This window comes from Phyllostomus hastatus, unplaced genomic scaffold, assembly GCF_019186645.2.
Source record: "Phyllostomus hastatus isolate PE091 unplaced genomic scaffold, TTU_PhHast_1.1 phas_contig_254, whole genome shotgun sequence".
In the NCBI taxonomy this organism is placed as follows: domain Eukaryota; kingdom Metazoa; phylum Chordata; class Mammalia; order Chiroptera; family Phyllostomidae; genus Phyllostomus; species Phyllostomus hastatus.
Window position 1 is genome coordinate 19,827,024 of NW_025333810.1, and position 23,366 is coordinate 19,850,389.

The 23,366-nt window shown below is 45.8% G+C and overlaps 1 protein-coding gene across 2 annotated transcripts in view; it reads right to left on the reverse strand.

Annotated features, from left to right (window-relative positions):
- Positions 1 to 5,739: 5,739 nt before the first annotated feature.
- The window catches only part of MARCHF3 (membrane associated ring-CH-type finger 3), a 140,136-nt gene continuing 122,509 nt past the window's right edge, over positions 5,740 to 23,366 (reverse strand). For both annotated transcript variants that reach the window (XM_045837989.1, XM_045837990.1), the window contains exons 4-5: positions 13,109 to 13,318; positions 5,740 to 6,575 (exon numbers count right to left, since the gene is read on the reverse strand). In XM_045837989.1, coding sequence (XP_045693945.1) covers positions 6,417 to 6,575; positions 13,109 to 13,318 — 369 coding nt within the window. In that variant the 3' untranslated portion in view covers positions 5,740 to 6,416. The remainder of the gene's footprint in view (positions 6,576 to 13,108; positions 13,319 to 23,366) is intronic.

Consider the following 23,366-nt stretch of genomic DNA (forward strand, 5'->3'; position numbering starts at 1 on the left):
GGAGGACGGCAGTGAGGACCGAGGGAGCAGAGACAGACCCCTGGTCAGGTGGGATTGGATTATGATCCAGGTCACACCACAGCTGGATTAAGAAAGGGGAGATCACCATGCAGGTGGTGATGGAAAACTGCCTGTCTGAGGAAGATAAAGTTGATTCCTATCTTGTAGACAGAGGTGAACTCCAGAGAGATTAAAGGCCTAAGGGTGACAAAAAACCATAAAGCTAAAGGAAGAAAATACGGGGGACTATCTTTGTGGTTTTTAAATGAGGAAGAACTTCTAAAATTTAAATAAGACCACCCAGACATAGTACATGAAAAAAACCCCAAGATTTGACTATGTCACAGTTAAAGAGTCTGTTCAACGAAGCACACCGCAGACATAATCGGGAGAGCTGAACAAATGGGGGCTCAGCGGCACGTCGAACTGTCTAGAGAGACAAAAAAGGAAAAGATAGACAGCCCAGTAGGAAGAGTAAAGAAGTGTGAATTTGAACAGATACGGTAGTAAGTCATAGGTTTTATACTGCCAGATTGGCTAAAAATAAGTAGCAAGCATAGAAAAGGATACGGAGAAACGGGAGTAGTCGGCCACTACTGGGTGTGTGTGTGTATGAAGTGCTCTAGTCTTTCTGCAAAACAATGCGACAACAGTGAAACTGAATTTGTTGGCACCCTGTAACCCTGCATGCCCACCGATGGGTGCTAGTCCAGAGGACTCTCCTGTGGGACCACCAGGACACCCCCAGCATAGCACTGTGGGCGGGTCAGGGAGTTGGGGGTAACATGAAGGGGCTGAAAAGGCGAAATGAGACCCCAAGCAGCCACTGGAAGCAATGAACTAGATACACAGCAGCATGATGTTCAAAACTGTGTTACGGAGGGGGGAAGCAGAAGAAGGAGATTTATAGCATAATCATTTTTATGCAAATTAAGACAGATTCACAAAACAATGTTGTGCAAAGATGTAGACATATTCCATTTCTATATCAGACATACTGGAGTGGGTGCCTCAGGAAGGAAGGAGATTGGAGATTAGGCATGAAGGGGAAGATATAAAACTAGAAGCTGAGAGGCATCGCAGCATATATCCAGAGTTAGCAGCAGGGACTCCAGAGCCTGGGCCTGAATCTCAGCTCTGCCCCTTACCTGCCCTGTTTCCTTGGGCTGGTAACTTAACCTCTTTTTAAGCTTCCCCAGCCATAAAACAGGTCTGGTAGCTAATCTCCAAAGATGGGCCCAAACAATTCTGCTTCTCCCTGTGTGTGCAAAGCAGTGCAGGTCCTATGACTGATCTGACCCACAGGATGCAAGGAAGTGACGCTCGGGTACTTCCAAGCACCCGTGTTGATTAGGACAGATACTTCTCCCCTCTTGGAGCCTTGAGCAGCCATGGAAAGAGAGGGAGCCTTGAAAGTGAGATGTTGTGCAGAGAGACCGGTCACAGGAGGAGCACCGGGGCCATCTGACTAAGACTCCCTAGGAAGACCAGAAGAGGCTCTGCCTGGGCATTCCCCAGCTGGGTCCTGGTCAACCCACGGAATAGTGAGACTTGATAAAGTGGGTGCTTTAGATTACTAAATTTTGGGGTGTTGTGTTAGGCAGCAGTAGATGAGGTCATTGCGATGATTAAAGGAGATAACTTTCAAAGTGCTGTATAGTGCATGGCTCATGGGAAGTGTTTGGCACTTTGTACGAATTTGTGGAATAAAATAGAACAGGGACCTCCGTAGGTAGATGGTGATAGAAATCGTGTCATGGGCTAAAATGTATGACTAACCCAATTCTTTGCGTCTGGTTTCCACAACTAAGATTAAAAATAAGACCTCTGACAGAGTCCGTATATTCATTTCCTTGACAGAGTAACTATGGTCTGAACAGGCTCAAAAAGAAGAGTCTCTCAAAAGGAAGCAGGCCTCCCCAAGCTGATCACCTTCTATTGTCTTTGTGCTCAGAATTCAGAGCCTCCAAGAAGGCACTAGATGTATGAGCTCAGTGACTCACGAGTCCCTCGCTTCTGGGAACACAGACAACTGATGGACTATATTTGTTTTCCTCTGTAGCACTAGATTCAGAACGAGCCATTTTTTTGTATCTGTGACGAATTCTCAATTAGTCATAAGCTCCATTCAGTATCAGGAAGTGCAAGGGCGACTAAAATCTACACATAATTCAAAGATCTCAATGAAGTCAGGAATTCTGACCCCCAGAAGCATCTCTTATGGTTCTTTTTACTCCCAAGCATGTGTGCTCAATAACTGTTGATTATTTGAAATCAATCCTTCTCTGTTTTGAAAAGGATTTAAAACTGTTTGGTTATGGCCCTTCAAGTCATTTATCAAAGTTGTTCATCAAAACCCAAGCTAAGGCAAAGTAGCCTAGATGTCAGCAACAGTGAGTGGAAGGAAGGGGAGGAAAGGCGGGGATATTCATTCATGAACTACTGGGAGCTAAGCCTTACCAATCTTACCAGGACTATCTGAGGTAGTTATTACCCTCATTTTACAGAGGCAAAAACTGAGGCTGAAATGTGGTAGGGGTCACTTGTTCACAACCCGCAGCTGGGCCGCTGCAGAGCCAGGCTTAATTTAAACCCAGGCTGTCTGACTCATGGCAGGTTCTCTCCCATCCTGTTGCCTTTGGGAGCAAAGAGCCAGAATCACCCTGGAGCAGCTAAACTCAAGGGAAAGCCAGTATGTCTCAAAGGCAACTCCCAGACACAGAGACTTTTGCAAAGCCAAAAAGGGTGGACTGTGGAACACACCAGCCCCTGCATTTCTGCAGAACCGACACATTTTGGAGCAGGTCTGCAGCTGCCCGGGGATCGCTGTTGGGAGTGCCGATTTCTCAGACTCCAGCCTCTTGTGGTACCCGTCTCTTGCCATCGGTCTGCTGCATCCTCTGTGCGTGCGGCTGGCTGGGAGGGACGGCTGGTCCATCCTGGTCCCGACCTCTTCTCCTAAAATAATCCTGAACCCTGTCCTCACTTGCTGGCCCACCTCTCATACCACGTAAGTCTTCAGAATCACAATGTATACTTATTTTCCAGGACTGGGGCTACAAGCTGTGTGGCTGAAATTCAGGTAGCTTCTGGGAACATTCCAGATTAAAATGGAAAGGAAACATGTGCCGATTTTCCTTCTCGAAAAGGCCTTGGGACAGTCACTGGTGGGGGTGGGGTGAAGACACAGTTTCAGTGCGTGCCTCGGTGCTCCGCAGGCCCGCAGGCCCGGTGGGGAGTCAGGAAAGGCCGAGACAGCCGCTCCCTCGGAAGGACAGGTCGCCGGGCTGCCACATCGCTGCTTTCTCCTTTGGCTCCTCCAAGCCCCCAGATAAGATCCTTTCTCTGAAAATGCAGTGACTGTGGCTGCAGGACAGATGTAAGCAACAACCTGGGGCCCTCAGGGCACAAGGAAGGGAGATCAGGACCCAAAAGACAAAAGCAAGCAACTTCCAAGTCATGCTATTTATTTTTCCCCAGTTGGGTTTTACAGCTCCTCTGAGCTTCTGCGCAGCTCTCTGAGGAGCTGTAGAAGTACGGGAACGTTCACGTCCTCTGTCCCCCGCACGCGAGCATGCAGGAACACACATGTGCACACACGGGGCAGGCAGGAGCATGCTGGACTTGTTTCAGTTGTCAGTTTCCCTCTCCGGCTTCACCGTGACACACATTTGTCTCTACCCACTGTTCTCAGGAAACATGGTTAGGACAGGATACGGCAAGGAGCGCAGGAGAGAGGGCTCTGCAAGAAGATGGTAGGTAGAGGGAAGCAGTGAACCACCAAGATCCTCTACCTGCCCCTCCCCAGTCCTTTCCCTGCTTGATTCTTGATCACTCAAAAAGAAAGAAACAGAGTGCAAAGCTAGCATGGCTGCTGGTCACCCACGGAGCACCTTGTGCCAGCCAACAAAAGGCACCTTCTCTTCCAGGCAGATGCAGCACTTCTTGGTGACAGATGCAGAGCCTCGGCTGGAGGCCGCACCTGCCTCCTGCCCCCTTGGCTGGTGCTTGAGCATAAGCTGAAGTTCCCTAGTGTCTTCCACCTTGAACGACCACAGGGCTAAGAGGCCAAGAGGGCCGGAGGTGTCTTCTAAAAACTTTCAGAATCCCAGTTGGGCCCTGGCACTGGGGGAGTTCAGAGTTTCTCAAAAGGAGGTTCCAAGCTGGTAGCCTGGGAGGAGAGGCACGGATGCCCGTCTTGGCTTGCAGGGGTGGCCTGCCCACCAACCCACGTACAACCTACTCCTCGAATTTGGACTCTGCCCTCTTTCCTCAGGCTGGGGGTGCAAATACGGGGAAAAGAGGCATGGCACTGGCACAGCACTGACGTGCCAACCTCCCCAACACAGGAGCCGCAGCGAGCTGCCGGGATGTGCCTGCCTGTGACATTTTGCATCATTATATCTCATCTCCTGAGCAGAGATAGAGGGAGCCTCCGCAGCCAACCTCAACAGGAAATGGTCCTGGGAATCTGTCACTTCCTTAATTCACAGGAGAAGCAGGGAGGAGAAGGGGTACGGTCAGCCCCAGAGTGTGCTGTTCAGTCGAAAGGTGGCACTGGCGAACCTGGCAGCTCAGGGGCTAAGGCTGGGTGGACCTCATTTATCAACCGTATCACAGGGCTACTATTCACCAGCCACCGAGCTGGACTCCCGGCTCTGGAAATTTAATGTGTGACAGCTGTGTGCAGCCAGTGGTGTCCAGCATTTTAAAAAGGTCAATTAAGAAACGGTTGATGGTGGTGCCGCTAATGATAGCCCAGAGGGGCGAGCAGGGCCGAGTAAACAGAAGGGCTGAGACGTATATTACTGGAATTGAAGTGTCGAAGTGAAGCGTGGTGGGGAGGAAATCTATTGTCACAAGCCATAAAGCACATCTGAGTTTTGCGCGGAGAGCAGTACAGCTGTTTCCCTCCCCGGCGGCGGCGCGGGAACAGCCTGTGAGAGGAGGCTCTGCAGACAAAGGCAACACCTGCATCAGCTGGATCAATGTGCAGACAAAAATCGTTACCCTCCTCATTGCCTGTTCCTTTGCACTTTCTGTTCTCCCACGTGGGGAGCGTAAGGCAGACGCTGGAGTGATATTCGGAATGTGGGTCATGTTCTAGAAATCCGTATTTTAAGCATTCCCCAAAGCTGGGCTCCGCCTTCTCCCCCTGCATGTGGGCGGACAGGCAGCGGGAGCCAGCGCTCTCAAACCACGCGTCTGCTCCCTGGTTTCAGTGGGCACACAGGCGCAGGCCCGGTCCATGCCCTTTCCACCGCCACAGGTAAAAGAGGGACGTGAAGCCCTCACGAAAAGTCTGCTTCAGCCTGTGACAGATAGGCTCGTGGTCGGGGGAAGGTTCTGTGTGGGGCTCTGTCTTCTGAAACTGAGACAAAGGGGCCTTAGAGGGCTGGGACGGCCTTTTTGGCCACATCTACCTGTCAAGCTGGAAATTCAATAGAGCAATGAGAATGCTAATTGATATGCAAAGCAGGTCCAGGGTTCCTAGAAATGTCTAATGATCCTCCGAGTCACTGAGAATGCAGAATTAAGACATACGCTGAACGAGACGGGAGTGAAAACACTCTCTTTCCTTTTTTCCTTTCAAAATCTACTTTGGGAAACTTCACAGGTTTTATAATTAAAAATAAAAGTATTGCAATCAGTGAGGCTTGTCTTTCACACACCGGGTATTTATTATTAGAAAACAGCTTCCATCAGCTGTCAGTACCAAACAAGTTGACAGAAGCGTGCTTCTCACCATCTTTATTTGTTCTCTTTAATGAAATTTAAATAAACAGCTCGCTGTGGGGAGAGTTGCCACACCCCTTTTTCCTTTGAAGCCAGAATAATTAAGTGAGGTTTTAGTACAAAACATCCTTCAAACACGACGCGTCCTGCAGTCATCACGCTGTCCCCTGAGCACGGGACACGAGAGAGACGAGAAAGACCACTCGGCTATCAAGTGGCCCCGGAGAACCTGTAGTAGAAACCAGCAACAAATGAACTGATCCAAACAAAACCCGTCCGGACCAAGAAGCCAGTTTTAACATTGGCTTTTGATTTTGATTATCATCTAAGTTTAATATATATATATAATATTTGAAAGAGTAATAAAAAAGGAAGAATTGAATTGCATCCTTAGCAGGACAACCTTCCTCACGTGTTAAAGAGGTGTTCAGGAAATTCCATACAGTATCTGCTAAATAAACATGTTTGGCAGCTTAGCAAATATCATATGATTGCAGCATCCATGATTTGAAGGGAAACAGCATTTGCTCTCTTCTGGCGGAGTTCGTTGCTCCGGACGACGTGCTGGGTGTTCTTTGACCCACGGCAGGTTAGGACGGATTGGGGGTGGCTCAGTGCGTGGCCCCAGTGCAGAAACTTCCAAACCCAAACAACGCATCAATCAACCAACCACACGAATGTCAGACAATTGTCTCCTTTGAGTTCCTCTTGACAGAATGGAGGCCCAGCAGCGACTGCTGGTTAGAAGGTACGTTGACAGACTTTGGAATGAGGAGAATCACCCTTTGATTGGTCCGACGCCATTCGTTGTACAGTCGACAGTGGTACCTAAATGACACCTGCGGGTAGGAGAGGGAAAATAAGGGAAGGTTTCAGGTCAGCAGACGCCCATACTCAACCCAAGAAAGAAACAAACATGCCACGGCACATGGCTCCAAACCGCCGGCGGCGAGCAGAGCAGCGGGGCGAGGACCCTGGGCGACGCTGCGCGCGAGAGCTGGGTGTCGGGGCGTCGGGCACCAGGCAAAGGGCACCCTAGTGGGAACACACGGGAATGGCTTGTGGAGAGGCTTCCTTCATTCCTCCTCCTGTCGGGTAAAATCAGGGTATCGATAGGAAATAAGGCTTCTTCTGAGTTTTGGATTTATTTCGGGGATAGTGGTGTTTGGGTCCCAAAGCATCTGTGATGAAGGAGTTGGCTGGAAGCAGTGGGCAGAGCAGGTACAGCACCAGCCCTCCCCCAGCTGTGGGACTGAGTGATGTGCCTGCCTTTTTGGTCCTCAGGTTTCTCTCTGTGAAATGGGAGGGATGCTAGAGCTTCATGCATCACACCCTTCTGCAGGTTAGACGCTGCACAACTCAAACGACCCATTCACACTGACTGTGACAGGAAGGAGATCTCTCGTATTGTGCGGCGGACACGCTGCAAAGTTAGACTAGATGGCCTTGATGGGTGAGCCCCAGTGCCTCCAGTCCCAGTATTCTGTGACACCCAGAATTCTGTGGGAAGCTTTGGCATGGCACCAAACTCCCCAGTCGGTTCTTTTTGAGCCACAGGGCCTGGTGCCCACCTCAGCATGGTGTCAAGTGCCCCATACATCAGTGTACTTGTTTCTTTCTCCCTGGCACTAGGAGCATCTGGAGAGTGGAGCTTGTGTTGTTTTCATCTTTACATGCCCCACACCTATCACAGTGTCTGGCGCTGAGAAGTTGCTCAGTGGGGTTTGCTGCCTGAATGGATGAGAGAATAAATACCCTACACTTTCAAACTGCAACACTGCTTAAGATTTAAGCCTGTGTTATACATGTATGACAGTATGAACAGGGAACCTGTGGTTGATTTTGACACAGCTGTGCCTGCTTCTTGTGCAAATGTACTTGAATGGGATGATCACACGTGTAGTTTGTTCTGGAGAAGGCTGGCAAAAAGCACTGATGGACTTCCTAGGAAATTCAGAGTTTCACCTGTACTTTTGAAGATGTACAAACTGCCTTTAAAAATGGGGACAGGATCCAGTTTTAGTGCATCCAGATGACTAGGTTCTGGGAAAGAAGGTGCCCAGGGTTTAGGGTGACAAATTATGCATGTATGGACCATTCAGCCCTCTGGGGTGGGTAGACTGGGTTGACCCCAGGACAGGTCAGAGAGTGGCTGACCAATGGTTTGAGGTTAGCGTTTGCAGAAGTGAAGGAGAGTGCAGGTCCCTGATCAGAAAGGGCTTGATAGGCTTCATGGCAGGATCATGAAACTCAAGGCCACTCACTCAAATCTCTGAGGCTAGGAAGCAAATGCCACAGGCTGAGTGCCAGACAGATTTGGGTATCAAAATATAAGCTTTTAAACTCACACAGATGTGCTTTTCTCCAAAAGGCCCTGATCATGCCAGAGCGGATCAGGGTTTTTTTCTTTTCTTTCCTTTTTTTTAAGCTTGATTCTCTTTTATCTATTCTGTCCTGCTGCTGCTTGGTGCTACTCATGAATGTAAGAGAGGCAGGTTGGAAAGCCCGCTGTTCAGGGCCAAGGGCAGGGAAGAGGTAGAACACAGACAAGTACTAATGAAGAGCTTTGGCAGTGCGAGAAGTCTGGAATCTGGAAATATTACAGGAGAGCTGAATTTCAAATCAAGAGTCCTTTCATTCATGATGTTAAAGAGCCGCACGTGCTTGGCATCAGTAAGCAGGGAATTAGCTGAGAGTGCAGGTGGGCAGCTCCTTCGTCTACAGGGCAGGGAGCAGGCCTTGGGCTCTGGGGCCAGGCACACGGGCCTTGCATCCCCCTCCTCTGTGTAGTGGCTCTCTGACTTTGGAAGGGTTGCTTGCTATCTCCAAGTTTCAGTTCCCTCGTTTGTAATATGTGAATAATGATACCTGAGATAATGCATAAAAAGCACTTAGCACATGCAGCATAGGGAATATGGTCAATAATATTGTAATAATTATGCATGGTGTCAGATGAGTACTAGACTTATAGGGTTGATCACTTTATACATTATACAGGGTGGGGCAAAAGTAGGTTTACAGTTGTGAGTATGCAAAACACAGACTTTATTCTTGTACTATTATTTATTAATTATTGTAAATTATTTTCCACACAAACAATTGTAAACCTGCTTTTGCCCCAACCTGTGAAAACCTCTAATCACTGTTATACACTTGAAACTAATAATATTGTATGTCAACTGTAAGTGAAAAACAAAGATAAAAATTTTAAAAAAAGCACTTAGCACAGTGCCTCACACACAGGTTAGTGTTCTTGGCCTGTTGTTTTTGATGGATTAAGTACGGAAAGGAAGGTAATTCTGTGAAAATCCTGCTCAGATGTAGGTAACGGGGGAGAAAGGAGGTTGGGCTATCTGCTGTAACGTGCTCTCCGTGCGGTGCAGGGCCGGCCTGCATCACCTGGGGGTTTGTTAGAGTATCAAAGTTTGGGGCTCCGCCCAGACCGAAGGAATCAGAGCCTGACTCTTAACAAGCTCTCCAGGTGTCTGCACACACGCCCGCGCCTGAGAAGTGCTGCTTCCAAGAACACAGGGAGTCCACAACTGAGTCGGTCTCCCGGCTCCCCCTCCAGGAAGCACAAAAATCAACCCACTTGTTCAGACAAACAAATGCGATATTATTACGTATTAATCTGTCTGAATTGCTATTAACTACCACAGGTTGCAGGCAAATCCAATTAAGTAGAAGCCACCATGTGCAGATGACTCCACGTGAGGGAAAACAAAGGAAGTTGCGCACTGCCCTGGGTGAACGCCCGCTCCTGTCTCTAAGAGCTCCCTCCCTGCAATGGAATAGAGTAGACATAAAAGGAGATTTGATTTAGAGAAATAAAGAGGCAGTGGGAGGAAAATAAACATAAGCCAAAAGGACCTATAGCAGTAGGAGCATGAGGAAATATACAGAAATATACAATTTCTGAAATTTCCGAGGTTTTAAGGAGAGAGGAGGAAGAGGGAGCACAGATTGCACCACTATTGTAATAAAACTACCCCTCATCAGATGGGTGTCTTGAAGTGCATTCATTCCTCCATCCAAAGGATACTTATTCACCTCCCATCTTGGGTAAGGTCTGTACCAAGAGTTGAGATAATGTGGCTGGCACAAGGAGAGGTCCCCACCTTCCCGGTCAGTGAGACGACAGGCTGTTGCTCCATGCTTGCTGTAAAGTCGCAGTAGGCTTTGGGAAATCTTATCATGCATTTTCGTTCTGCCCTTTCCCTGCAGAGGAGGTTATTGTGCGACTGTGAGGTTATCCATGGGTCCAGGGCTTTGTAAGTTGCCTTTTCACAGATGGGCCCAGCTCTCTGGTTGCTCCGCAGTGAAGGAGCACTGCATGGGCCTACATCAGCGGAGAGGTGCCCGGCACAGGGTCACAGTGAACACGCTCATGCTGCATTGCTGTGGGCTCGTGGGGGTGTGTCCAAACCGGTCCCACAGTGAGCCTTTTGGGGACAGTCTTTTATTAGAGGCTTTTCCTCTTTATAATGAGAATTTAAATGACTAGCCCGTGAGACTGGGAATCAGCTAGAGGATTCAGAACGTTCTTTCATTTCACTCTGTGATTGATGGAACCAGTTTCTGTGCTGGGCACTGGTTGCACCAGTGACCCCGTGTTTGGGAGGACTTCCTGGGGTCACTGAACTTGCGGTGCCTCCATTCCTGCCCCTCTACAGACACCTTCTTAACGGTTAATGTGGACTCAGTTCTCAGCGAGCTCTCTTGGTGTCTGTCCATGTACTTCAGGCAAACAGTTCGTGATGTGAATAGAGATGTTTCTGGGGTGCCCCTCTCCGAGTGCTGAGTAGAGATGGCTGAGGCCTTGGCCTCCTGGGTTCCAGATGCTTGTGCTTCCACACAGCAGGTTCCAGGAGACAGGACTCCAGAAATGCGTGTCAAGGGCAGGCCGCCATGGCCCTGTGAGTGGCGAGGAGCTCCAAAGGCATTTGTAGGTGCACGGTGTGGAGGCATGCCCCTCTTCATCCGCCCGAGAGGCCCTTCCAGGAAGACTCCTCTGAGGAGCGGGGCTGGGACTGACACCGTGTTTGTTTATCTAAGACATTTTCACAGCATATTCTCCTTAAGCTTGACAGCTTGTTTACAATGGGTTTCTGCTGGAGGGCAGTTTCCAAGTGCTGTCAGTTTCTGAATTACAGCCCTTGCCAGGGCAGCTCAGTACAGCATTTATCTGGGAAGGAGTTCGTCTACACTCAGTAACCTATTGCTGAGCTAACACGCAGCAGTTTTCACACCCGTCAAAGGGCCAGCTGCTCTGCATTTGATGGAGGGCTGGTGGGTGGAGGGAGTTGGGGGAGCAGGGAAGTCACAGGAAGAAAACCAGGGTGCCTATGCTAGGTGCTCCGATGCATGTTCCCATGCTATCCCAGCTAATCCTCACAACAGCCCATTGACCCAGGGGTATCAATCATTTCCTCCATTTTCTTTTTTCTTTTTGCATAAGAGGAAGGATGATCAGAGAGGTTAAGTACCCTGTTTAATGCTACGCAGCTATTAGGATGCTAAATCTTGGGGTCAAACAAAGGTCTTTGGATTCTAAACACATGCGCTTTTTACTAGGCTGCACTGGCTCTTGGAAACATTTCTATAATGAAGTATGTTACCTCTCTCCTAAAAGAGCCCACTCCAGGTACCTTTCCCACCCACAGTTCCCTTTCAACTAAAATTGGAGATCAAACAGGGTCACATCCATTTTTCTCTACGTAATTTTTCTTTCTTCCTTCCATGCTCCTCCCTGCCTTTCTTCCTTCTTGGGTAAGTGGATGCTTTACAAAGCTGATTTTCAAAAAGGCCTTCACTTGGTTTGAAAGCTAGTATTCAAGTCTATACTTTCATTTAAGGAACTTTTCTAAGAAACATGGTAGACAAGTAAAACTCTAATCATGGTAAAAAAAATTATTTTCCAAAGTATTTCCCCCTGCACTCTTTCATGTTAATCAAATAGCACCAGAGGAAGCTGGCAGGATGTGTGTTATTACCATTCCCACTGCGCAGATGGGAACACTGAGGCACAGAGCAGTGAAATGACGTCAGACGGCGCTAGCCAGGCTCTTTAACTTCCTCTTTCTAACTCTCTTCCCATCTCAGTGTCCTTGTGAATTCCCAGCCAGCTTCATTGCTTGATTCATAAGGAGTTAGGATACAGTTTGGGAGCATAGATTTTTTAAGGAGACAACAATGGTTTTGTCTGGGGGCTTCATTAGGCCGGGAATGGAATACCTGCATTAACCGGAGTTCTCAGATCACGTCTGAAGCATCAGAACACTATTTACCAAGGCTCAAGTCAGGTCCCTCTCGCTGAGCTTGTACTGTGTCCCCCACTTACTGTCTGAGCACTCTCACCTGAGGGGAGGCACAGGAGGGAAATGAGCAGGGGGTTGTGGTCAGGGTGGAAGGAGTGGCCACTGGCAGGTGGGCAGGGCTTGGGAGGACACGTGAGCCATGGAAGCGTCCCCATGCTGATGCTGTGCTATGGGACACCGGAACGGTACACTTTAGACAGGAAATACATACCGCATAGCAATGAAACATGCTCAGCTTAGAAACAAGCAGAATGGAAGAAGAATGCCAGGAAGAGGGGGCCCTGTTTCTGAAAATATTCTAGATAGTCATGTTCTTTGCTGCGGGTCCCAGAGGGTCATAAAGGGAGATCAGACGCTGCACTTTGTGGGTGCTGCCAAGCGGCGCCCAGCAGTCAGCTTCTTTCATAAGTGAACAGGATGAAAACGACAGAGATGTTTACAAAGTCTTCCTCCTCTACAGTGGAACGCTTATTGGGAAATGGTTTTTCTTTGGCAGCAGCTTCTGAGCTAGATAAATGGGTGTTTTTATGGGCAGCAAGGTCAATATCCCAACACACAGAATAAGCGTCAGGCTCCGGGCAGCCCCGTGCCCAGTGAAGACTACAGGCCGTGGTCAGGATGTAAGAAGAAAGTGACCAGCAGGAGGACTCACAGTGTGTGCAGGCAGCGACAGCAGCAGTGGCTGTGTGCATCGCTCATGACATACTGTGATCCCAGCAAAAAATGAGGAACACAAGCAAGAGAAGGAAAATGCTGTGCCTTGAAACAGACAGAAGTGCCTAGACTCCCAGAGGGAGAAAAGTCCAGGGTGTGTGTCTTTGACTGGTGGGCTCTCAGAAGCTGGGGCTTTTTCTTTACTTGATCTGCTCTTCCCAGCATCGCATGTCTGCTCGCGCATCGTGCGCACACACATACACTCACATGTAGTAACAAACCAAATCACACATTCGCGCCAGCCTGAACCAGCAGGTGAGATGTGATACAGACAGCTGTGCCAGCTGGGGGGCTGCCAGCTCCAGCTGGCCTGCATCCCTGGGGCTGTGGGCCATACTTACTAGTGTCCAAAAGAGGTAAATAGTGAAGAGTGCGACAGTGAGTGCAATCAGTCCCACGGCTTCGAGCCGACTACTAAAGTGCAGGTGGTCCACGGCGCCCCGAAGGCAGAGCCAGCCTGAGATGGTGGCCAGGGGAGTTATGAACAAGAAGCACACCATGTCTCCAAACAGAGTCCGCTTCTCATGTTGGGGGCCTGGGTTTCTCAGCCACTGCCAAGGAGAAGGAGAGAGAGAAAGATAGGACATGGTTAAAACCCCAGGTGGAGTGGAGTCACATGACTCTGAAGTTGTCTTTATCTTCAGAATCTGGAAAAAGGCACTTCTGACTTGTTCTGACATCACAAGGGAGCATTAAGGGCTCTTTCCCATGCCTCCGCCCCCTGAATAATAGTGATTATGGTAATAATATGACAACAGTGATTATGATAATGACGATGATGATGATAATAATAATAATGTGTCCTTGCTGCAGATGGCTAGCTGTTTTTGAAAATAGTTCAATGGTTATTATTACAAATCACGACGAGTCTAAGTGGAAGGTGGAGAGGATGTTATTTTTGGAAGGTAATAGTTGGGGTGCCAGAAGTGCTCTCATGTAGCCAAAGCCTCCTAGTGTCTTGACCCAGGGAATATGCTCGGGAAGGGGTTAACTCAGCAGGCCTGGATTGCTCATTTCCTGCTCATCCCCAAGAAAGACATGTTTGCAAGACTGGCTCCTAGGGGATGAGCTCTGAGTCCTTGTAATATTCTGCCTGATGAATGTTTTGTATGCCTGAGGCATTGGGCCACAGGGTACCAGTGTAATCAGATAGCTTCTGCCAACAATGTGATTTATGCTGAACACCGCCTTTTGCTCCGGGGGGCTGGAGTCTGAGTGCTGAGGGTAGTCATGCAGGCACTGCATGCCTGTGTGACTGACCCCAATAAACACCCGGATGCCAAGGCTCCGGTGAGCTCCCCTGGTTGATAATGCTTTGTATGTGCTGTCACAATTTGTTGCTGGAAAAATTAAGTACAGAGTAATGTGAGGCATCACTGGAGGGGGCACCTGGGAGCTTATGCATGGTTTCTCCTAGACTTTGCCCCACACACCCTTTCCCTCCACTGATTTTAGTTGGCATCCTTTTGCTGTAATAAACTATAATCACGAGTGTAAGAGTTCTTCTGAGTCCTGTGAATCCTAGTGAATTATTCAGCCTGAGGGTGGTCTTGGGGACCACCTACATACACAGATTCACCTGAGGACATGAACTCAGTAATGTGCGCTCCCCCCATGTTTTAGGACCCTGAACCTCCTACTTACAACTGTCCCAGATATTTTAATTTTGCTACCATCTTGCCTGACCCAACCCCAAAAAGGATGGGGAGAATGTTGTGCTTGTTTAAAGACTAGAGCTGAGAACTCCCATAGGATAGGGCTGTTGTCCTCCCAACTTGGGAAACTGCTGAAATGTTTTGCATAATCTATTCTAGAAAAAAATTACACTTACATATTGGTGTCAGTGTATATTTCTACCGTGAGGCCTGGTGGCTTCAAATTAGTATTGAAACATGTCCTCAAACAATTTGACATTCTTATGTCGCCATCCTATGTAATAATGAGAGAGGCCATGGAGTCCAGAGGAGTGGGGTCAAACACAGGTAACGGGGTGGGAGTGGGGAGAGACACTGGTGGCTCTGTCTTCCATCTCGTCCTACCAACAAAGGGGAGGCCTGGAAGTGCTGGGGGCTGGCCCCCAAATGGGAGCACTATGGGCAGCTGAGCAGACACCCTAAGTGGCCACGGCAACAACTTCCACAAATCCACTGGTGGGAAGCAAAGGATTGTGACAGAGAAGACGAGACAGGGTGGGTCTGACTGGGCATATCATGCTCAAGGGTGGAATGAAGAGACAAAAGAGCTGTAAGGACCAGCAAAAGACTCAAGGAGTGAGCAGAAGAGACAGGAGGTAAATGGCACAGAAGAAAGTTTCCTGGGAGATGTCCATCCATGGATGTTTGCCTGAGGCAGACAGTAAATGACACAACACGACACACTCCAGTAAGAACCCACCTTAGAAAGGGGCTGAGATGCTGACAGGAGTCATCTCAGCTCAAAAATGAACCTAAAGAAATACTGAAAAACAGCCCTGGCTGGTAGCTCAGTGGACTGAGCACGGGCTGTGAACCAAAGCATCGCAGGTTCGATTCCCGGTCAGGGCACATGTCTGGGTTGCAGGCCATGACCCCCAGCAACCACACATTGATGTCTCTCTCTCTCTCTCTTTCTCCCTCCCTTCCCTCTCTAAAAATAAATAAATAAAATCTTAAAAAAAATTAATACTGAAAAACAGATAATGGGGTGTTGACTTGCCTGTGAATATAAATAAAGTATTATAAAAATGAATATAAATACCAAAATGATCAAGTGCAAATGTGTTGGAATGCTGCTTCAGACATCCCAGCAGCTTCAAAGAAATTAAAAAAACTCTTATTAATGAAAATTTTCTTGCTTAAACACTAAGAAGTGGAGAGTAGAAATTGGGCATTTTTATCTAAATTTTACAGAGGCTCAGCAAGGTTACTGGATTGCTCCAGGTGATTCAGAGGTCAAACTGAAAAGAGGATCAGGGTCTTGCTTATTTTTCATAGTTTTCTGAAATGAATGTGGATTGTTCAGATGTCCTATCAGTACATATTTGAATGTTCAAGTTGTAAGACATTCAGAAATCCAGAATCTTCAACAGTGGTGGCCCAACTGCAGCGGCCTGACTCCACTTGCAGTTTAGACTGTCTCTAGGAGCAGATCTAGAAGCCTAGACTGATCTTCCTGTTGGAACATAGTAGGTTCTCAACAACCGTAACAGGCTCACAGACAAGCTGACTACACTGGCTGACTTCCTCCCATTTCTTCTGCTGAGGAATTCTGAATACACTTTGTTAAAACTAATTTCGTGCTTTGCTTATCTATGTGGCCTTTGACATTACCCAGTGAAATAACTCAGGTATGGAAGGAGGTAATTATGAATCACTACTTACCTCTGTCTGATATAAAGTAAATTGGAAAGGCAAATTAGAAATTACTATTGCTCGTTCCCAGTTTCTTATTTCCTAATTATTTTTGATCTTCTATATTCCTGAAAAACTTCCAGGCCATTTTATATGTACATGATCACCCAATACCAAGGTTTCATACCTTATTAACACTGTGTATGTATTTTTGGCTTAGCTTACTCTTTGTGTTGTTTGCCGTGGGGTCGTATTTGGGTATGAAGTTCTTTAAACAGGTACTATTATGTTAACACCTGGGACTTCTTCAGAACCCTGAGTGGTATTTATCTTTTATACAAATGCAGCCCCCTGAAACAAGACCAGTGGTAATAATATCTTTTGCTGAGAAAAAAAATTGCCCCGTGGCCCGGTAAGAACCTCTGCTAAAGATCTAAGTAGGCTGATAGAGGATATTTATACAAGCAGAGTTTATGAGAGAAAAACATGTGATTATACTTCAAATTTCCAGCAATAGGGGATGGTCTAAATAAATTATGGAATTTACTGAAAATAGAATACCATAGAGTAATTTCAAATGATACTACATATTTTATATTTACTGACATGCTATATTGCTGAGCAGGAAAAGAATGCTACTGAACAGAATGTACAGTGTGATCCTGGGTATGTAATCATACATTTACATGACATTGACATTGACATAGAGGTAGTGCATTCACACAGACACGGACCAGCACACCCAGCAAAGCTGCAGCTCTTCCTTGCAGCCACTGTGGAAAACAGTATGGAGATGCCTCAAAAATTAAAAATAGAACTACCTTATGACCCGGCAATTCCATTTCTGGGTATTTACTTAAAGAAATCTAAAACACTAATTCAAGAAGATATATGCACCCATATGTTCAGTGCAGCATTATTTATAATAGCCAAGATATGGAAGCAACCTAAATGCCCATCAATAGATGGAAGGATAAAGAAGAGGCACATAAATAAAATGGGATATTATTCAGCCATAAAAAAGAATGGAATTTTGCCATTTGAAACAACATGGATAGACCTAGGAGATATGCTGAGTGAAATAAGTCAGAAAGAGAAAGAGAAATACCATATGATTGCCCTTATATGTGGAATCTAAAAAACAAAACAGAAACTCATAGAGCAAATTGACGGTTGCCAGATGGAAGAAGTCTGAAAAAGAAGAAGGGATTAAGAGGTAAAAATTACCGGTTATAAGAACAGTTACAGGGGCATAAAGGGAATGTAATCAATAATGTTGTAATAACTATATATGGTGTCAAATGGCACTAGACTTATTGGGGTGACCACTTAGTTACATAAATGTGTGATTGCTATATCATACACCTGAAAATAATACAGTACTGTATTTCAACAGTAATTGAAAAATAAAAAATAAAACTAGCAATTATAAATGGCCTTTAATTTTTATCTTTATGTATGTATTTTTTTGTTTTTCTACAATGAACATTGATTACCTGTATAAAAATATATTGTGTATTAGTTGTGTATGAAATGCTGCAAGAGAGAGATCCAACATCTAGGTGTTTAATCTCAGCTATACAAGGCCTGTCCAGAAAGTATCCAGCCATGCACTATGCAAATAGAGACATTTTTTGAAGATACAAGATTCAAGACGCATTGTACCTAGGACAATCATGCCTCGGTCCCCTTCAAAGAAGGCACCTTGGGACCTCACACAGTTTTCCCAGTATCTCTTCCACTATTCACAACACTCTGCAAAATCCTTTGTTGGAATTGCCATCAGGTGCCCTGTTTTATTTTTCTGAATCTCACTGATGGTCTGAAATCTCTTCCCTTTCAAGGTGATTTTAGTTTTAGGAAAAGCCAGAAGTTGCAGGGTACAAAATCTGGGCAATTTGATGTTTTGCCAAAAACCTCTGCATGAGACATGATGCATGAGCTGGCGTGTTGTTGTGATGAAGCCGCCAATCACCAGTTGCCCATAGCTGCAGCCGTTTTCATCTCTTCATCATATTGCGTCTCTCAGCCGATGAAGAACATGGAGGCGGTGCTCCTTATTAATTGTTTGGCCTGGAGGGGCGTACTTGTGATGACAACACCTTCCCAATCAAAAACCACAGTTAACATGGTCTTTATCTTACTGTGACTTTGCTGTACTTTCTTCTGGCATGGAGAACCAGGTGATTTGCATTGGGACAACTGGGCCTTTATTTCTGGATGGTAGCTGTAGACCCACAATTCATCTCCAGTTACGACCTTCTTGAGGAAATCTGGTCCATTGGCAGTGGTTTGAATCAAGCCATTAGCAACTGCAGCATGATGATCCTTCTGCTCTGGAAGCAGAAGCTTTGGAACAAATTTTGCCATGACATGTTTCATGCCAAGATCTGCTTCAAAATCTCAGATACAACAGCTTTTGGAATCAGCTTCTAGTTCTCACACTGTCAGTCACCAATCTTTGTTGAATGCATCCCATACACATTCAACATTCTGAGGTGTTCTGCTTGTTGCAGGCCTTTCAGAATGTAGATCACTTTCAACAGATTCTTGACCATCTTTGAAGCATTTATGTCACACTTTTATTTGTACCACACTCATTGCATCATCCCTGAAAACCTTCTGAATCATCCAAATTTCTGTGGAGGAATGTTTGAGCTTAATGCAAAATTTGATGTAGACTCATTGCTCTACTTGCTCAGTAACTTTGAATGTGATGGCCACACAATACACATGCTCACTCAACAGTGTCTACTGCCCACACTGACTAGTACTGTGAAGTCATCATTATTCACACATGTGAATTCCAGTCCACTCTCCTTGGCTGCCAGGTTACATTGATGTTGCACAAACCATTCTTGTTATATTAACAATGGCTTGACTTATTCCGGACAAATCTCTATTATCATGCATTTTGGCATAATTCATAACTGACAACATCATCTCAATTATTGTTCAATTACATTCTGGCTCATATATGTCATCAGCCTCTCATCAGTTATACTTATTATACATAGAGTATTATATGCATTCTGTAGCAATATCTTCCCTTCCCAAGCATTCAGTGAAGAGCAGGCCAGTCCAGAATGGCAGGTTTGTGTGTCCATCTTCCCATCTGACCTGAGGAGAAACCTTGTCTTTATATCACTGGCTTTGAGCACAGCCAACACTCCATGTTGAATGAATGCCAATGCTTACAATATGCCAAATGCTATTTCATATGCTACATGTAGTAATTAATTTACTTTTCAATAATCTTTAAAGAGGTAGCATTATTATCACCACCATTTTATGCATAGAGAAACCAAGGTCTAGAGGAGTTAAATAACTTGTAGAAGATTGGCCTTGGCTTTGGTCCATGTAGTCTAGCTCCAAAGTCTGTGCTCCTAACCACTCTATTACATTATATCCTCATTCTTAGTAACAAAAAGTGTGGGGGAATATGTAGATAAAGGGGAGTTAGACTATACCTGAACTGTTTTATCAGTGCAATCAGAAATATTTACTTATCACGTTCCCTGGAGTAAAACACCAATGAATCTGTCCTGTCACTTATGGCTGTATTTTAAATGCTGAGGTCAGCCAATTGAGAATACTGACTGGTATGGCATCTTCACCTGCTGAGCCCACCCACACTGCTGCCGGGGGATCTCTGGGCAGCCCAGGGCACCCCTATAAAGCACACCATATGTCCCAGCAATCCTCTTCTGAAAACCTACCAGAAAAATGTGAAACTATTTATTTGTAAAGATATCTGTGCCCCTCTGCTCATTGTAGCATTATTTACAGTGGCAAGACACAGAAACCACAGAAGTGTCCTTCAACAGATGACTGGACAAAGAAGATGTGGTTCACATATACAATGGAAGACTACTCAGCCATAAGAAGAGATGAGATACTTCTATTTGTGACAACGTGGATGGACCTTGAGAACATCATGCTAAGTGAAATACGTCAGAAAAAGTTAAGAACCTTATGGTTTCACTTATATGTGCGATATAAAACTGAAAGCAACAATCAAAACAAACAAAATTCATAGACACAGAGAACAGAATGGTGGTTACCAGAGGGAAAAGGGGTTTGGGGGGAGGCAGAAGAGGGCAAAGGGGTCAGATATATGGTGATGGAAGGAGACTTGACTTTGGGTGGTGAATACACAATGCAATATACGATGATGTATTACAGAATTGTACACTTGAATCCCATATAATTTTATTAAACAACACCATCCTAATAAATTCAATAAATTTTTTTAAAAAATTGTAAAAGAAAACAAAAAACATAAAGCAGGGCAGAGATGCTATTGAGAGCCCCGGCAGCGAGCTGCCTATTTTTCTGTGGACATCTGATTCCAGTCACCAACTTGTTCCTGAACCACAAGATTGAGCTACTCTTGGAAAGAAGTACACACCAACCAACCAACCAACCAACCAAGCATAACCGAACCCCGCAGTAATCAGTGCGGCAGGGCTCGAGACAGCAGAGGGATTAGAGAGCACTCCGCCCCTAGTGACACAGCAGCATTTACTGGCTGTAAATGTACATCTGCAATGAGCCAGGCATTAGCGATTATTTTCAAGGTGGGTTAACTGTGGGTTTGGATCTAATTACAGTGTCAATTTGTTAAATCCCTTACTGGTGGGTAGCTGTGATGGGGGGTGTGTTGCTCCAGGACTTTAGATTCTGCCTCCCAGGCTCTGAGTTAATCGGCTTAAACCCCCAAGGTAGACAGGACTTTGAGCAGGTCAGTTTGTACTAGAACCAGATTACACTCTGGAGGCTAATAGCTCTGATTGATTACAACCTTCCCCATGAATCTCCTTAATGAGAAAGCATCATGAGAATGAAAGAAACGGACAGAAGGGATAACAACTGATAGAACTATAGCACATGTTTGGGGGTGGGCAGGGCATGGTCTCACAACGTTTACTCACTTGGGTTTACCTGCCTGAGTGCCTGCTGTTAATCTGACACTTGGTAGAGTTGTTAACCAAGTGCTTGCCTTTCTTGGGATGGGTCTTATTTTCAAAGCCCAACACAACCAACACTAAAGTGTCTCGCTTGCCCGGGGAGGGAGCCACAATGTGCAAGGGGCAGCGCCACGATCAGAGGATATGCGACAGGTCTTTTGCATGATTTAAAAGTGAAGATGAAACCTGAGAACCACGCATTTCAGTTCACTGGAAACAGCAGAGAACAAAAAACAAACTCTTACCAGAGTTTTAAATCCCTGAACTCCACAGACTATCAGTGAATTTCCAGCACAGCTGAAGTCACGCAGAAGGAAATTCTGACTTCAGGGAAGCCAAGGAGAGGCGTGCTCCAGATAGCCATCACAGCCAGGCTTGAAGCGTTGCACCTCCAATAAAAACTTAACAGAGGATTTGCTCGTGACCTTAAGATGTCCACCGTCAGCTTCGGCCTCTCGCCAAAGCTCCAGATGTGCATGTTCAACAGCCCACTCAACATCTCCCTGGAGATGACTAACAGACAGCTCAAACTTAATCTGTCCAAAACAGAACTCTTGATTTAGCACTTACCCACAACCCCTTTCTCTCTCCAAGTCTCCTCCATATCAGTAAATGACGACACCATCCACCCAGTCGCTCAGTCATCCTGTTTCGCTTCTGTGTCTGCTCCAAACATCTAGCCCTTCAGGAAGTCCTACTGGCACTCCCTTCGGCATCTATCTGGAATCTGGGCATTTCTGTCCCTGTCCACTGCCACCACCCCTGAGCCAGCATCATCTCCTGCTTCCACGCCGACCACTCTACAGTCCAGTTCCCAAACGACCATCACAGAGACCTGGCAAAAATATCAATCAGATCATGTTACTCCTTTGCTTAACACTCTCCAATGGTTAGAATAAAGGCCAAACTCTACCTGGGACTACAAGAAGACCTGCCCTAATTCCTGCCTCTCTCTCTGACCACTTCTCCTACTACCTCTTACCCTTCATTTGCCCATATTCGTGCATGACTGGCTCCTTCTCGTCATTTGTGTCTCGGCTCAAATGATGCCTTCTCATGGAAAATGCTCCTTTCACCTGCAAACATTATCTGGCTCTATTTGCTACAGAGCAAATGACACTCTCTGAAATGATGCTATTCATTTATTTGTCTGTTTATTTATTTATCTTTTTGCTCTCACTTTAACGAGAACTCCACGATGGCGATGCATTCTTGTACGTCTCAATCCAAGAAGAGTGCGGGAACAGTGGATGCTTAGTGAGAATGAATGGATAAACATCTGAGGTGCGGGTGGCCCTGACCAGAAATGATCCTCCAATATTAGTTAGATGAATTAAATTGATTGGTGAAGAGAAAATGTGTTGGTGTGTAAACATCAGGTTGTCAACTTCACTGCTTTTAGCCTTCTAGACTAGAGGTAGCATTCCTTATGTATCGCTCACTCTTTTTAGGTTCTCAAGAAAAATAACTATATGTTGTTTTGTTCCTACAAGGTGAAAAGCCTGTTGTTTTTGTTCAAGATTTTTCTCTCCCAAGATGTGAACAGCCGCAGAATGCCATCTATTTTTCCATAGGTCATGAAATAGCACGAGAAATCGAGTAAATTGTTCAAGGTCCTTTGTACTGATTTAGTCACAATTACTATCTTCTTTTCTTCCCTTAGAGAAAAATTACCCTGAAATATATGAGAAAATAACACTACCAAAAATCCATTTAAAAATTATACAACTCTAGTTCAACCAAAAATATGTAACTGCATTCTCATTATGTGCCAGATACTTTTTACTGAATTTAATAACACCAGGTGGTGTTATTATTGCCATCTTAATTATCAGTGAGGTTAAGTTACTTGTTCAATGATACAAGGTGGAACAGCCAGTATTTGAAATCTCCAGCCTACTGTTCTTTCAAATCTTCCCTTCCACTTGCTTCAGCATTACATAAAATCTTGGTCCTAATTTTTGTTTGTTCCTACAATGGATAAGATTGAGGAAAGAGCCCGGTGCAGGACATAATGTGGCCTGGGAAGCAGGAGACGAGATACTACTTCCAGTTACCCACTGCTTCAGTTCCCCCAAATGCTGTGTGATCTTTGCTCATTTCTTTCACCTCTATGGAGGAGTAAAAAAATGGGAGTCTTCCTAAAAACAATGAGGAAGGTGCAGCTTTGAGGGGAATCAAGGACCTTCTCTAGTTGTCATTAAGTTCCCACTTTTGTTCAAAAATTCAGATTCAACTGAAGAGCGTATGTATCAGCCATCAACTCTCTTCTGAGCCCCAGCCACATGCATCCCACTGCT